This window comes from Carex rostrata, chromosome 2 (genome assembly GCF_964058835.1).
Source record: "Carex rostrata chromosome 2, lpCarRost1.2, whole genome shotgun sequence".
Taxonomy (NCBI): domain Eukaryota; kingdom Viridiplantae; phylum Streptophyta; class Magnoliopsida; order Poales; family Cyperaceae; genus Carex; species Carex rostrata.
In genome coordinates, this window is record NC_135919.1 from 18,181,837 (window position 1) to 18,195,575 (window position 13,739).

Sequence of the window (13,739 nt, forward strand, 5' to 3'; positions counted from 1 at the left end):
TTTATTGACACGGAAGGCTTAGTCGGACACGCTCGGAATACTTTATTTAGGTTTTCATTTGCAACTTCGAGGCTTCAGTCCGAGATTCAAATATATGCGCTTCAAATTAATATCATCATCGATTGTGGGACTGAATGTATACGTGCTCCGGAATAGTTTTTCGCTAGACTTTAGATGGGCGTTATTCATTATTTATTATAATACTTATGCTTTTACTTATTTCATCAGCAGCAAATGCTTAATTTCTTCAATTCACTCTTCTCCAATTCGGAACTTCACCATTTTTACCTTTTTCATCTGATTTGCTTTTTTTTTTTTTTAATCATGTTTCTTCTTTATTATTTCCTAAATATCATGATTAAAATAATAAAAAATAATATGTAATAGGCATATCGTATCTTAAATTTTTGAAGATTACTGTATCACCGTATCCGTATCCGTATCGTATCCGATACGATACCCGTTCCCGCGAGCCTCGAACCTCGAACCAAGTATCACATGTGTTATATTCTAACAAATGCTCAATATAATTGATACTTCCGTTCAGCTTTTATTTTTTGTTTATAAATTTAATTTAAGTAGGGATTATCTAAAATATATTTATATAATAATAATAAAATAATGAGAAATAATATATATAATAGATATCACCGTATCCATATCGTATCCGATACGATACCTGTATCCGTATCCATGCAACATAGCATGTCATATTTTTAATTTTATATCTGAAAAATAAGGAAAAAAATAATAATCAATGTGGAGTAGTTTTTCCTTATTCTTTTTTTTTTTATGTTATTATGTCTTGCAAAATGTAAGTTCTAAGAAATTATCCCGTCTTCCATATTTTGAAAGGGGAATTATTTTGAATTGTACAAACAAATATTCTTAATAACTATTAATTTCTTTTAGTATTCTATCTTGTGATGAATGTGAATTTTTTTTGTAAATTTATATTTACTTGTCAATTTTTCTTACAAGTAATATCTGTTTTGTTACTTGGATTGAAATTTTAAATGTTGTTGACTTATTCAATATTAGTATTAATAGTTTGCCTTCAAATAGTGTATATATGAATTTTGCAATCAATACATCACTTATGAAGTTAATGTCATATTTTTCTAATATCATTGGACAGTCATAATTGAGAAGAGAATGGCATCTAGCTCTTCTAAGGAACGCAAGCGTTTATATAACAAGAAAAGATATGCAAGCATGGATTACACAAGTAAAGAGAGACAAAAGGAGATGATGCGAGAGTACAATAACAAGCGAATTTATGGGTTCACCAGTAGCATGGCATTAGATGAACTCTACACATGCAATAACACTTCAATTGAGAATGAATCAGCTCATATCGAGGGAGGAAATGCATCTATCAATGAAATACATCAGAGAAAGAAGAATACAGTGCTTGATATAGAAAGGGAAACTCAGATAGCTAAGGAACATTCACATGAAAATATTCTTGAAGGTAAATGTTTTTCTTTTGTTATGATTTTATTTATAGCATCATAACAAAGAATAATGTTTATTTTTATTACACAAATCGTGATTTTTCTCCTTTACTTTAACAGATGAAATTGAAGATTTAGATGAAAGTGACGATGTCATCATCTTTCCATCAGAAGAGTCATGGCCGGAGATTGACGGTAATAAAATTAATTTTTTGCAAAATCTTAATAATTTATCATCTATCTACATAGAACTACATAAGTTATATAAGGATAATATGAGCGTTATTGTTATTGTAGGTTTATTTGAAGATGGGGAAACTAGCTTAAACGCAACAATGACACTAGCATCTGCTAGAAATGAAAGCGAAAGTAATGACCCGTTTGATTTTGTATATCATGGCTTGCCTCCCTCACCCAACATTCTGCAGAAGCAACGAGATTGCAAGTTCTGTAAAGCTAAGCGATTCCAGTACGAATTTCCTACCTTTTGTTGCATGAATGGTAAGATATCACTCGCCCCGAATGAAGTTCCTGATGAGTTGTATCGTCTATTTACAACTGAAGAGCCCGATGGTGTGTCTTTCCGACATTTCATACGGTGTTACAATTCTCATTTTTCGTTCACATCGTTGGGAGCGACGGTAGATAAGAATTTGGCCAACATGAGAGATGGTGTGTACACATTTCGTGCTCACGGCCAGATTTACCATTTCTTAGATCAATTGGTTTCTCAAAATGAACCAAAATACTTGCAGCTTTACTTTTATGATACCGATATAGAATTAGATCAACGGATGGATAGAACACCAAATCTTGATAGGAGCACCGTTCAGATACTGATGGGTGTTCTATCAAATAATCCATATGCACAAACATTTAAGATGCTGAGAGACATACCGACGCTCGATAATTATCGAATAACACTAAATGCATCCGTTAGGGAACTTGATCAAAGAACACATAATAAGCCAACCGCATCTCAAGTTGGTGCTGTCTGGGTCGAGGGAAATGGAGATCAAACATCATACAAGAGAAGCATAATAGTGTACAATAAAAATAATTGTCCTACGAGGGTTCAGTGCTACCATGGATGCTATGATCCATTAGGATATCCGTTGTTACATCCCAATGGTGAGCCTGGCTGGCATAAAGAAATTCCAATGGTTGGTAAAATATTGCTAATAGTGTTTTTCGAACTCTCTGTTGACTGATTTAGCAATGATCTTTTAACCTTTTTGTAACTGATGCAATGTCCCTTCTAATTTAATCATATTTTACCACTTTTTGCATATTTTACCACCTTACCGTAAACCTGATTATTATTTCATTTTACTCCCTGTACAGACGATAATGGCACCCATCTGGAAATTAAGCTCACGCGTCAAGGCCATAGAAAACATCCGTGCTTTGGTGGGATTGGACGTCAATGTCCCTGGTGGATTGGATCTCAATATAGAAGAATCAATTGGTGCGGATGGGGTAATGAAATTATTCTCGAAGTTTCTTTTTACCATTTAGAAGAAATTTTTTTAGAGTTTCACTTTTGTGCTTCTTATTATAGGTGGATTCGCTCTATCTTGCCCCGCAACCTTTGAATGTTGCTGTCAATGGTCCCGTTGATGCTATAGAATCAATTGACGTGGATGGGGTATTGAAAGTATGTGTTCTTTTTTTTTCCCATTATGATATGCATTTCATTTTACAAGGAAAAATAACACAATTTCACCTTTATGCTTCTTACTATAGGTGGATTCACCCGATCCTGCCCCGCAGCTTTTGAATGTTGCTGTGAATGGTCCCATTAATGTTTCGGTTAATGCTCCCGGGCAGAAGTCAACGTTAGTAATCTTTACTATTATTGTTTCTATCTTTACTTGTTTCTTCTCTTGCCTTTCTGCTGGCCTGTTTCTCTTGTTGTTGGCTGAACCAGTAGGTACCAGCCCAATAATGCCTCTGGTACCAAGCTTTGAACTGTTAGGGACCAAATTGTAATATAGTTATTTTCTTTCAATATCATTAGTATTTAATTTTCTTTCTCTTTCGATTTTTTTCTGTTGGCTGTTGTGATTCAAACTTGTGGATCAAATTGTAAAACTATTATTATGCAATATTAATTTTTTTGTACTATCCGTTAGAGTATCTGTTAAACTCACTTGTTTTCTAATATTATAATTTTTTTATAACTTTTAGGAGGAAAATGAAAGAGTTATCATATGCATTGGTCGCTCCATTGTTTAAAAAAACAAAGAAAGAAGCAGCCAAGGAACTGAGAGTGAGCCAGTCAACGCTCGCGGTTTGGTGCAGGCGTAACAATATTCCACGGTGGCCTTATCGCTTAGTTAGCAGCATGGAAAACATGTTAAGTAATATTCAGGTAATATATGTACCATAAATATAGAGACATGATTTGAATTGCAACCTACCTTAAATTTTTGGTCTCTTTGATTGACAAATTAAAATTATTCACTTCAATATTAGAGCACAAGATCTCAGTGCAGGTTGTGAATATGCAAAAGAGCACCTTGAAATATTTTAATAGTATAACTGTTTTCTCATCTCTTAAGAGTTTCTTTTGGAAAGACTTCATTTTCATTTCGAAGACCCTTCAAAATTATCCAAGTCTGACCAGTTCTCAGTCTATTGGAGGGTCTATTGGAGGGTACTGTACCAGACTATGATACCTATAATACTAAGACTTTGTCTCTATTTTACTATTAGCGTGTCTTTATATTGTGTTGTAGGAATGTGGAATGGATGGCTTCTTGAAAGAGAAAGGATCGTCCTTCACCATGAGCGAAATAGCAGATAAGAAGAGAAGCTTTGAGGCAAATCCTTCAGAACCAATAGAAGACAGCGTGTTGCTCTTAAGGACCCGTATGCATAGGGCAGTTCACTATAAAAGAAGAAAGGTCGTCAAGAAGGTGGTCAAGGATAATAGCTGAAGGAACAACTTTATATATTATAATTAAGAGTAATGGTTATGTTAGGGGTTTAGTTTTTGGAGTTTGATGTCTTTTGGTGGTATGGTATGTTCCCCTCTTTTGTTAGTATGTATGTGCCCGTCTTTTGTTGGTACTTGTCACTCCATGATCATTTTGAATAGTTTCGTGATGACTTCATTTTAACCTATAAAAAGAACTAAGAAATTGAGAAATGTTTCTCTTTGTGTGGATATCCCCTTTACCTTTTATTTTTATATTCTATTGTTACAAGAAAATGTAGTGATAGCACAATATATAAAGTATCTAACATAGCCCAGCAAATACCAGCGATCCACTGGTGGTGTTTTTATGTAAGTTGTTGTGTTGATAGAGTCCTATATAGCAAATTATGTGGTAAGTTATACTAAGTACCTATCCCTCTTGTCCAGTACTAGATAAATTGTGAAAAATGACAAATGCCATGGCAGAGAACGTTCATTTTATCATCCCATGGATTTGGCCTAGGTATGGGATCATTTATATTAACCTAAAACCAAAATATAAATTAGAATTTGTGAACAAACATTTTAGTATAGTCAATATTTAAAAAAAATATGGAAATTATTCTGAAGTTAATGGATCTTTTATTTTGTAATTGTGTGCACAGTGTAATTATATAAAATGTAAATTATTCTCATGCAATTAATTGGGACTGTATCTACATGTCACATTCAAATGTAATATACTGAAGTTATGGTTTTCTTTTGCATTGTGTAATATATGTTATATTTTTCTATTAAAATTAGGTACTGATAGAGGTTAATTGTCTTGAATAACTACTGCTTTTAATCTAATTACTACTAATTTAACATTGAAGCATAGTCAAGGTAAGTACTAGCTGAAATTATAGCATCCCATGTAGGATACTAGCTGAAATTATGGCATCTTATGGCTGAAATTATAGTATCATATTCTTATTATTTTTGTTGTTGAGTGAGCCTATGGTACTATGCATAGCACAGATTGGTATGTACTATGGATCAATATTTTTGTTTTCAAAGTTCAAATAGTCGATCTAAACCTTTCAACATGATCTCCATATGAAAATGTGCCTGCAGATCAATTTTTTCAGTTTTACAGGTTTTTTTACTATTTATTTCAGATAGGTAGAAATTTCAGCTTACAATTCTAGACCATTCACAAGTAGTAATTTTCTTCCTATATAAAAAAATAGTAGAAAATTCTAATAAATGTTAAATTTAGTCTAGGAACACAAAATCATATGGAGATCATGATGAAAGGTTTAGATTGACTATTTGAACTTTGAAAACGAAAATATTGATCCATAGTACATACCAATCCACGCTATGCATAGTACCATAACCTCAGTCTTTGCTGTTTGGGTTAGATATTGATAGGTTTGTTGTCAGTTATGCCGTGCCTTAATTGCAAAGCATGATTGAACTTTCTAGAAATGTGGCACATAATGAAAATATTATGGTTGTGGTGTGTTAGTGATTTGTGAGCACTTCCAATACTTCTGTTATTTGACTAAACTTAGTGTGATTTGTGATAATTTAAGGACTTGTACTGATCATTTGAATTGCAAGGGGAAGAAGTTTATCTCGTACTTATATCTAAGAATGGTTTTATATCCTCATGACAGATTATTTTGAAATGAAAATCTCCAGTATTTGTGAGAGGGACTTTTGCAGTAATTGCCACCAACGGATTCACGGCTGAGACCAGACCAACGGTACTCTTAGAGAATGGTGAGTATGACAGTTGCCAATGCTGAGAAGTTGCGGTTAGAGCAAAGACAGAGACTGGTACGTCTCTTCCTCTCCCTCTCTTCTCTCTCCTCAACTGCTTTGTCTCAAATCAAAGTAGAATTGGGCAAGGCCTTTCTCAGATTTTGGTGTCATACAAGTTCAGTTTTTTACTGTACAATATCTCTTTAGAAAGCCAACAAGGATCGTAATCATTTAGTGCTCATAATTAGTAAGATTACTGCACTGCATCAGTTAGGTGTGGTACCGGCATTGGGTCTAACTACTTGTACAAGAAAGTATTAGACACCTGCCAATTTGATTTCTTTTTAATCTGCTGATATTGCATATATATTCATGAATCTATTTTTTATGGCACAGTCAAAGAGCATGCGAGGGGATGGATGGAAGCCGAGATGTTAAAAATGGATGGCAAGGAAGGCACATATCGTTACATCGGTGGGTACTGAGAAGCTGGGGACCAGAACAACTGGTACAGCTGTCCTGATACTTTAAAAGATTTCTCTGATGAATATGTAAGTTAATAGCTAGCCACTGTTGATATTAAAAAAAAAAACGGGTAAATTCTACAGATCATGTTCTCTATTTTTCTTTGATTTCGAAATTTTAGCAAGTAGAACGAATTAATGAGTTAATTGTGGCTTTTTTTCCCAATCTTTTTGTTTGTTTGCAAGTTGCAACAGATTCTGACTTCTCCCTTGCTGGATTGCTCCCTCAGTTCCTCTGTACTTGATTAGGTATTTCAATTTTTCTGTTTTTGTGCTTCTGTTTTCTTTGGATGCATATAGAAATTTTGTGATTTTCATTTGCTTTTGGATTCGTTAACTCTGTAGAACTATCAAAAACTGTAAGATACCGCAGTGGCAAAATTGATGAAGTCCAATTTGAATATTACCAATTTTTGTATTTGGGTAAGAAACTATATTGTCTAATTCAGTCTTTATTTTTATAATTCAGTTGTGTTCTTCAATTGTCAGTACATTTGATCTACATTTGATCTACACTGGTAATTCAGTTTTGTCATTATGTTTTGGATTATGAATGTCGCAAGTACTATATCTTGTTACACAGTGAGCAAGTATTTCCATATGAATGTTACACAACTTGTGAAACCAATTAAGTTATATTCCTAATGTAATTAAAGTAGTTAATTTGCCCGTCTTATGTATGGGAAACTCACATGGACCGTTGAGAAAACTGGCCGTGCATGCCCGGCAGTTTTTTTTTCGGCAGTTATTGTTTCCACTACTTATTACATTTCATTCGTAGTCCTAAACACATATCTGATCTATTGGTAAAAAGCTGTTATCTGAGTTGAGAAGAAAGGATAAGTGTGTCCGATGTATGACAACTGCGAGATGCGAGCCCAATTAGCAAGTTGATGTGCTCCTAAATTCTCTTCTCTTGATTTGTACACACAGGTGTAGTGAGGGTAATTTGTCAGTATAAGAGCCACTTGAACCTGTTGAGAATACACTCTCCAGTCCGCCACTTGTAGTTGCTACAGCCTATTTTTTTTTTTTTGCTTGAAGGTACGTACCAGAATCTCAAAGTCCGAGTAAAAAACACACTGTTGTATCCCCAATTCCACTGTTGCTTGTATGGCACAAAGCAAAGCAATTGTTTCCATCTAAAATGGAGATTCTGCATCCAAATTGAATTGAACTTCATACTTTACTAATTCGCCTTGTTTCTCAATGAGGTAAGCTGCACCACTTTTGTCAGGGAGTCTGAACGAGCCATCTACATGACAGACAAAGCAGTTATTCGAAACAGCTAAACCATCAGAGGAAGGTACTGAATCATAAATATTTCGGTTCAGATTATGAGTAGGGATCAAGGCTTGCCCCATTGCTTGGATGAGAGAGGTAGCTGAATTTAAAGTTCGTTCAAGTGATATCGATTTGTTGTCAAACATAAAAGAACAATAAAATCATAATAGACATTTCTTCAGGTGATATCAATTTGTTGTCAACCCCCGTTGCAACGCACGGGCACTTGACTAGTAATATAAGAACACCTCAGACCCTAAACTGGCGTACCAAAATGGTCAACCAGAGCAGGTATCAGATATCAGATGAGTGTATCATCCTAAATATGCTGACAATTTTTTAAAATTTAAAATTTAATTTTGATTTAATATATTTCTATTTCTTTCCGGCTTTACATATGCTCTTTAGAGGGATAATGCGGACCCAACAGTGGTACAAGAGATCTATTTTGATAATGTGTCGAATGCTAATTATTTGCATGCATGAAACAAATGTTTACTTTTTTCCATGTTGTCATCTGTGTAAATTCTATAAAAAATAAAAAAAAATAAGAAGACGAGAAATGAGGAGTACAAATTAGATAAGAAATAGTAGACAAACTAAAGAAAACAGCACAACATATAGGACCACTTCCCCTGATCTCAACCAACGATCTCAACATTCGGTCACCTATGACATGAGATGCTTTCGAACCGGTACTATTTGTGATCTCCTTATCATTGTAAAGAACTTACATTTCAGCTCATCTATTAAAGGGATCCAACAAGACACTACAAGATTATAAAATCTTACTTTTTTATTTTTATTTTATTTTAAATGATACACTAATATTTGTTTAGATATGCACTTGCTAAACGGATAGAGTTGTATCGTTACATATAACTGTCACAAACAATGGCACCAACAAATCCTTCAAGCACGATCAAGCTTCACGCAGAGGACGTCATCTCTAATTGATTTATCATTGATTACTTGACTAGCTTCCAATTGGTTTCAGAAATAACTAGATATTGCATGGTTACTTCTTTTCTTACTCACATATATGCTGCATTGAACATTTCCCTTTCCTTTTCATTTGTCTTATCAAAGTCATGAGTAAATATTTTTCTGGCCTATGTACAACTATTGTAAATTTAATCAATTTTAACTTTGTAGATTGACTCTTGAACAATATCAAAATTTATCAGAGATGATGTTGTTGAGTTCTATGTACTACAGTGAATTTAAGCATAGGCTGCTGTATAGTGTCAATTTTTTTTTTTTTCCCATTAACATATATAAAAAAGATGGTTGTGGCATAGCCGCGACGCACCTAGTGTTATTCTGAATGTGTGATAGTTTGTGTAGGAATTCCACTAAAACAAAGTTAATTATCATGGAATTTGAGTTCAAGAAATTATTCTCCTTCTCGGACATACGATTAAGAAACCCAACATATAAAGATGTGAGATTTGTGTGACCATCCATCAGTGAGGGGTCCTGCCATGGGATCCCATTGTCATTCAAATAACATCTTGAATTTTCATTTATCTCTTTAAGTTAAATCTTAGATTTAAAAATTCATAATAAATTTTCAAAAATGCTAATAATCATTTGATTTTTTTTAATTATTTTTTCATTTAATTAATTGAGTTTTGATGTAATTTATTGTTTATGATTTGTCATTTTATTTTTATTAAATAACACATTAGTTAATTAGTTTTGTTCTGATTTCAAATGTGGATACTTGTTGTTTTACAATTAAAAAATTTAATTCACTCCACTAATGTTATACAATCTTGTTGTAATATATATATCCGAATTATGAATTTGATTTATATCCGTATTCGTATTTGTATTATACTAATATTCGATTCGTATTCGTATCTGATTAATATCCGATCCGTATTCGTATCCGATTAATATCCGATTCGTATCTGTATTTGGAAAATAAAAACGGATACGAATTTGATTTTATCACTATCCGATCCGTTTTCATAAGACAAGATAGAGAAGAGAATATTTGAAAGTTTCTATTCCATTGAAATCATTGAGTCACACCGATTATTACATTGATAACTGTATATATAGTTTGTGTAATTACATTTAACCCTGATTATTCCAAACTATGGTAGCTGCTCCCCTAGTTAACCGTTTGATTCAACAGTGAGTTTGTTGTATGTCAATCTGAATCATCCTCTTTAGTATCTTCTACGGTTTAGTCTTGAATGGAGGGCTCTATTCGTTGGTTAATACTAACATAACCGTAAATTTAGTTTAGTGGCAGAGACCCTTTATTAAAGTAAAATAATAAATGGGCCTACAAAAAATAGTATTGAGAAAATACATCACTAGCGTTTCCCTGTATCTAGGGCCTCCATAAAATAACATCTTAACCTTTTTTTGTATTTCTTAGAGATTGACAAGGCATACAATATACTAGAAACTAAAAATTGAGATCCATCAAATTACAATTTTTAAAAGTAGTCTCATCGGACTATAAGTTTCGAGGAAAAAAAAAGAGTTATAAGAATCCAAACATTACAAGCATAAAATAATTGAAATTAAAAAACATCAAATATTTTCCAGACAGTCAATTAAGAAACTATTTATACCATGCAAAAGCTTGTGAAAATTAAATCGCTTTATCATCAATTTTAACTGATTTTTGTCTTTTGTTTAATTTTTTTAATTAATAAACTGATTTCAGAACCGTGGCTACAACTTCAAGAATAAAATAATATAAAAGTAAAACCTAATTTGTAAAATAAAAAAAGAATAAATAGTAGTGAGACTCATCCTCACAGTATTGGAGAGGAGTTGAATCCTCAAAGCTATATATGTGGGATTGAAATGGATCTTTCCACTTCTGGCACTAGCTCTACGAAGAAGCTCGGAAAAAGAAGCTGTGATAGCTGAGCTTGAACGCTTCTTAGGCATGGCCTCAGAACCACCCGTTATATAACTTCTCTCTACAGCTCTCGACAAGTCCCGTTCCGAGGTACACCTATCTACTCTCTCCTCTCTCCTGCACCGATTCACATTTTTAATCCATTTTTGTTGTAGCTGTTGGATTCTGCTTAGCCTCCTCCTCCGATGGTGACGTATAAGATTGCAAGTCAGTTAAAATTTGAATAGTGGACTGATTCACCTCAAATTGCAGAAATAACCTTGTTCTTTGATAACATGAAGGAAGATGACATACAGTTTGAATCTCTGTAGATCAAAGCCAAAAATGTTCAAAGGGATAGTCCCGGAACAAAGGAAAACTTTATATATAGTATCCCAAAGCTATACAAAGAAATTATTAAGGACCTAAGCTCAGTTTTGGTGAAAAGAGAATATGTTTTGATAAAACTGTACAAAGTTGTTATTGAGGATTGGCCGTTTCTGTGCAAGGTAATTTGAAGTTATAATATGGGGATATTTATAAAATGATTAATTAATTTTTAAATCTAAAATTGGGAAATATCTAAAATCATGTATTTATGATGGGCATATAACTACAATTTTTTTTTCTTTTTTTTCTTTTTTTTCATTCTAATATCCTATATTGATTCGGTAAGTGTTAATACTTTGGTTTCCTCCAATATTTTATAATATAGGTTTAATTGTTGAAACCAGAAATACAAAAAAAAAAAAACATATATGTTGTTCGTTGCTCCTGTAAAGTTAAAGTGGAAACAAACTTAAATACACAATATATCGGATCATAAAAATCATGTGATGCTTCATATTATTTTATCAATTCTCATGCAAGTTACGTGCAAACAAACTTAATAGTACTTCTTCTTTTTTCATTATTTTTTTTTAGATGATAAATACATAATTTCAACATTTTTGAGTGGTATATATGAAATTCTCCTTTTTTTTTTTTTTAATTCAAGGGGTACGTTCGAAAGATTTTGTTAGTTTGATTCAATCGAATAATTTTTTTTTTAGATAGAATGTATTGAATTAGTTTGTTTGATTCGGTTTAAAAGAACTATGGTAATTCACCTTTTAACTCATGCCTCTCAAATTTCAATGTTTATAAAGGGTTTTCATCGAACTCACGATTTTTCACACAGAGGAATTGTCATTTGCTAATAGACAAAATATTGATTCTCACTGATATCGATAATTGAAAACTATATAAATTCAACAAACTAAATAAACCAAAAAAGTCAATGTATTATTTCACTACATTATCGAGTTAATATTTAAATTATTAGTTATAAATTGTAATGTTTTGCACTAATTCATTTTAATAGAATTAACCAAATTTAAATTGTAATTTGGTTGATCTTAGGTTTTGACTGTCTAGAAAATGATTATAACAATATATATGTTCACATCCATCATTGATGAAGGACAATATATACCAACAAAAATAAAAAGAAGAAAATAAAGTTAGCTATAAACTTCAATAACCAGTTATTGATAACACACTTCTTTATAACAATTTTATACAATCCACTAATTTAAGATGTATAAAATTAAATATCACATGTATATGTAATTCCATGTATATTTAACAAGACAATCATACACCGGTCTCTCAGATCATGACCAACAATATACGTGAATTCCAATACGGTGATCCCACACACCAATCACAATTAACCAAATTTAAACATCTAACGATTTAGATTGGCTATTTGAACTTTGAAAATGAAAATATTGCGTGAAGTAAAAACGTGTTTTACTTCGCAACTAATCGTAACCTTACTCTTAATTCTCATGTACAAATTCAATAGACAATTTAATAAAATAGCAAATAAGAGCATGTTATCTTGTCACAGCACAGGATTGTACCGGATAAAATTCTTCGGGTACTGAAACAAACCAAGCAGTGAGTCGATTTAACCTGATAATATTTCACATAAAAACCTGATTAAAAACAAATTATGTCACATAAAGTCATAAACCCTAGCATAACATAAAAAGACATTCAGTGTAAATGTGTACGTAATCATATCTATTGTATGATATCCAAAAAGATGCATATGCGCGAACAAAGCAACCACTCTCTTGTGGAGTCAGAGTCTGCTTTGAGATTCGTACTAAGTGAAATGAACGGTCCAGATTCACCGCTTTCACCTCAGATACCTGGGGTGATACGGATTCTCTCTTGTGCACTCTAAATATCACTCGAGATGTTATTTGTTGTTTTCACAGTTTTTAAACCATTATGACAAAAAAATGTGCTCTCAACAATTAAATATCCATCCAGATTCCAGAACAAATTGCCGACTTTGATCAATCAAATATCCATCCGTTGCAGGGAGTTGCATAAGTTTAAATCATGATTGAAATAACTTTTTATGGTAAAATTATAACAACAGTAAGAAAAAGAAAAATTGAGTGTGAGTTTAAGAATATGACAACATATATAGTTGAGTAGTTTATAAAAAGGTCGTAAAATTCATGTCATAATTGTAATTCTTTTTATCTAATTTTTGAATATGTAATAACAAGTTGAGATGCAGAGGTGGATCGAGGAAGGAGGAATCGGGGTCAATTGACTTTCATTTTTTTTTTTTTTTCAAAAATTTTCATTTAATTGTGAGTAAAATAGTGTGAAACTGTAAAATTGACCTCTATTCTCTGCAAAAAAAGAAAAGAAAATGATTAACTCCCATATATGTTTAACACTCATAGTTCGAAAGTTTGGCTCCACCCCTCTTGACATGTGATCGGATCGGGAATATAAATATAAGAAGTGGATGTCGCAACAATATGCAGGTCACAGGGACGTAGCTAGATTTTCAAACTATAAGTGTCAAACAGGAATGATGGTCAATCGTATTAAATTTTCATACAAAGAGCTAGGAGTGT

General features: G+C 32.6%; 2 protein-coding genes and 1 long non-coding RNA gene across 5 annotated transcripts; all 3 read left to right on the plus strand.

The window, feature by feature from the left end:
* Positions 1-1,155: 1,155 nt before the first annotated feature.
* LOC144548454 (uncharacterized) lies at positions 1,156-2,668 on the plus strand. The gene is made up of 3 exons (XM_078297122.1): positions 1,156-1,474; positions 1,578-1,652; positions 1,755-2,668. Exons 1-3 carry the CDS (start codon positions 1,156-1,158, stop codon positions 2,666-2,668), a joined length of 1,308 nt encoding a protein of 435 aa, XP_078153248.1.
* Positions 2,669-2,778: 110 nt separating this feature from the next.
* Positions 2,779-4,625, plus strand: LOC144546948 (protein RKD4-like). Of its 3 annotated transcripts, none has more exons than XM_078295539.1 (5): positions 2,780-2,936; positions 3,019-3,114; positions 3,204-3,295; positions 3,648-3,831; positions 4,199-4,625. In XM_078295539.1, the coding sequence occupies exons 1-5, from the start codon at positions 2,808-2,810 to the stop codon at positions 4,397-4,399; spliced, it is 702 nt and encodes a 233-aa protein (XP_078151665.1). In that variant the 5' UTR covers positions 2,780-2,807; the 3' UTR covers positions 4,400-4,625. The 3 variants fall into 3 exon arrangements, with proteins under 3 accessions (XP_078151681.1, XP_078151665.1, XP_078151672.1); XM_078295546.1 differs by having other exon boundaries at positions 3,019-3,105; positions 4,199-4,624; XM_078295555.1 differs by lacking the exon at positions 3,019-3,114 and having other exon boundaries at positions 2,779-2,936; positions 4,199-4,611.
* A 1,269-nt stretch (positions 4,626-5,894) lies between these two features.
* LOC144550623 (uncharacterized) lies at positions 5,895-7,156 on the plus strand. Its single transcript, XR_013510522.1, has 3 exons — positions 5,895-6,207; positions 6,529-6,683; positions 6,843-7,156. It is a non-coding gene; the product is annotated as an uncharacterized LOC144550623 (long non-coding RNA).
* Positions 7,157-13,739: the final 6,583 nt, after the last annotated feature.

Bases quoted from the DNA above. Each gene is read 5' to 3' on its own strand.
- LOC144546948 (XM_078295539.1), top strand. From the start codon at position 2,808: ATGGCACCCATCTGGAAATTAAGCTCACGCGTCAAGGCCATAGAAAAC. The intron at 2,937-3,018 runs GTAATGAAATTA...TTCTTATTATAG, and splicing joins AATCAATTGGTGCGGATGGG to GTGGATTCGCTCTATCTTGC. The intron at 3,296-3,647 runs GTTAGTAATCTT...TATAACTTTTAG, and splicing joins GCTCCCGGGCAGAAGTCAAC to GAGGAAAATGAAAGAGTTAT.
- LOC144548454 (XM_078297122.1), top strand. From the start codon at position 1,156: ATGGCATCTAGCTCTTCTAAGGAACGCAAGCGTTTATATAACAAGAAA. The intron at 1,475-1,577 runs GTAAATGTTTTT...TTACTTTAACAG, and splicing joins ACATGAAAATATTCTTGAAG to ATGAAATTGAAGATTTAGAT. The intron at 1,653-1,754 runs GTAATAAAATTA...TTGTTATTGTAG, and splicing joins GTCATGGCCGGAGATTGACG to GTTTATTTGAAGATGGGGAA.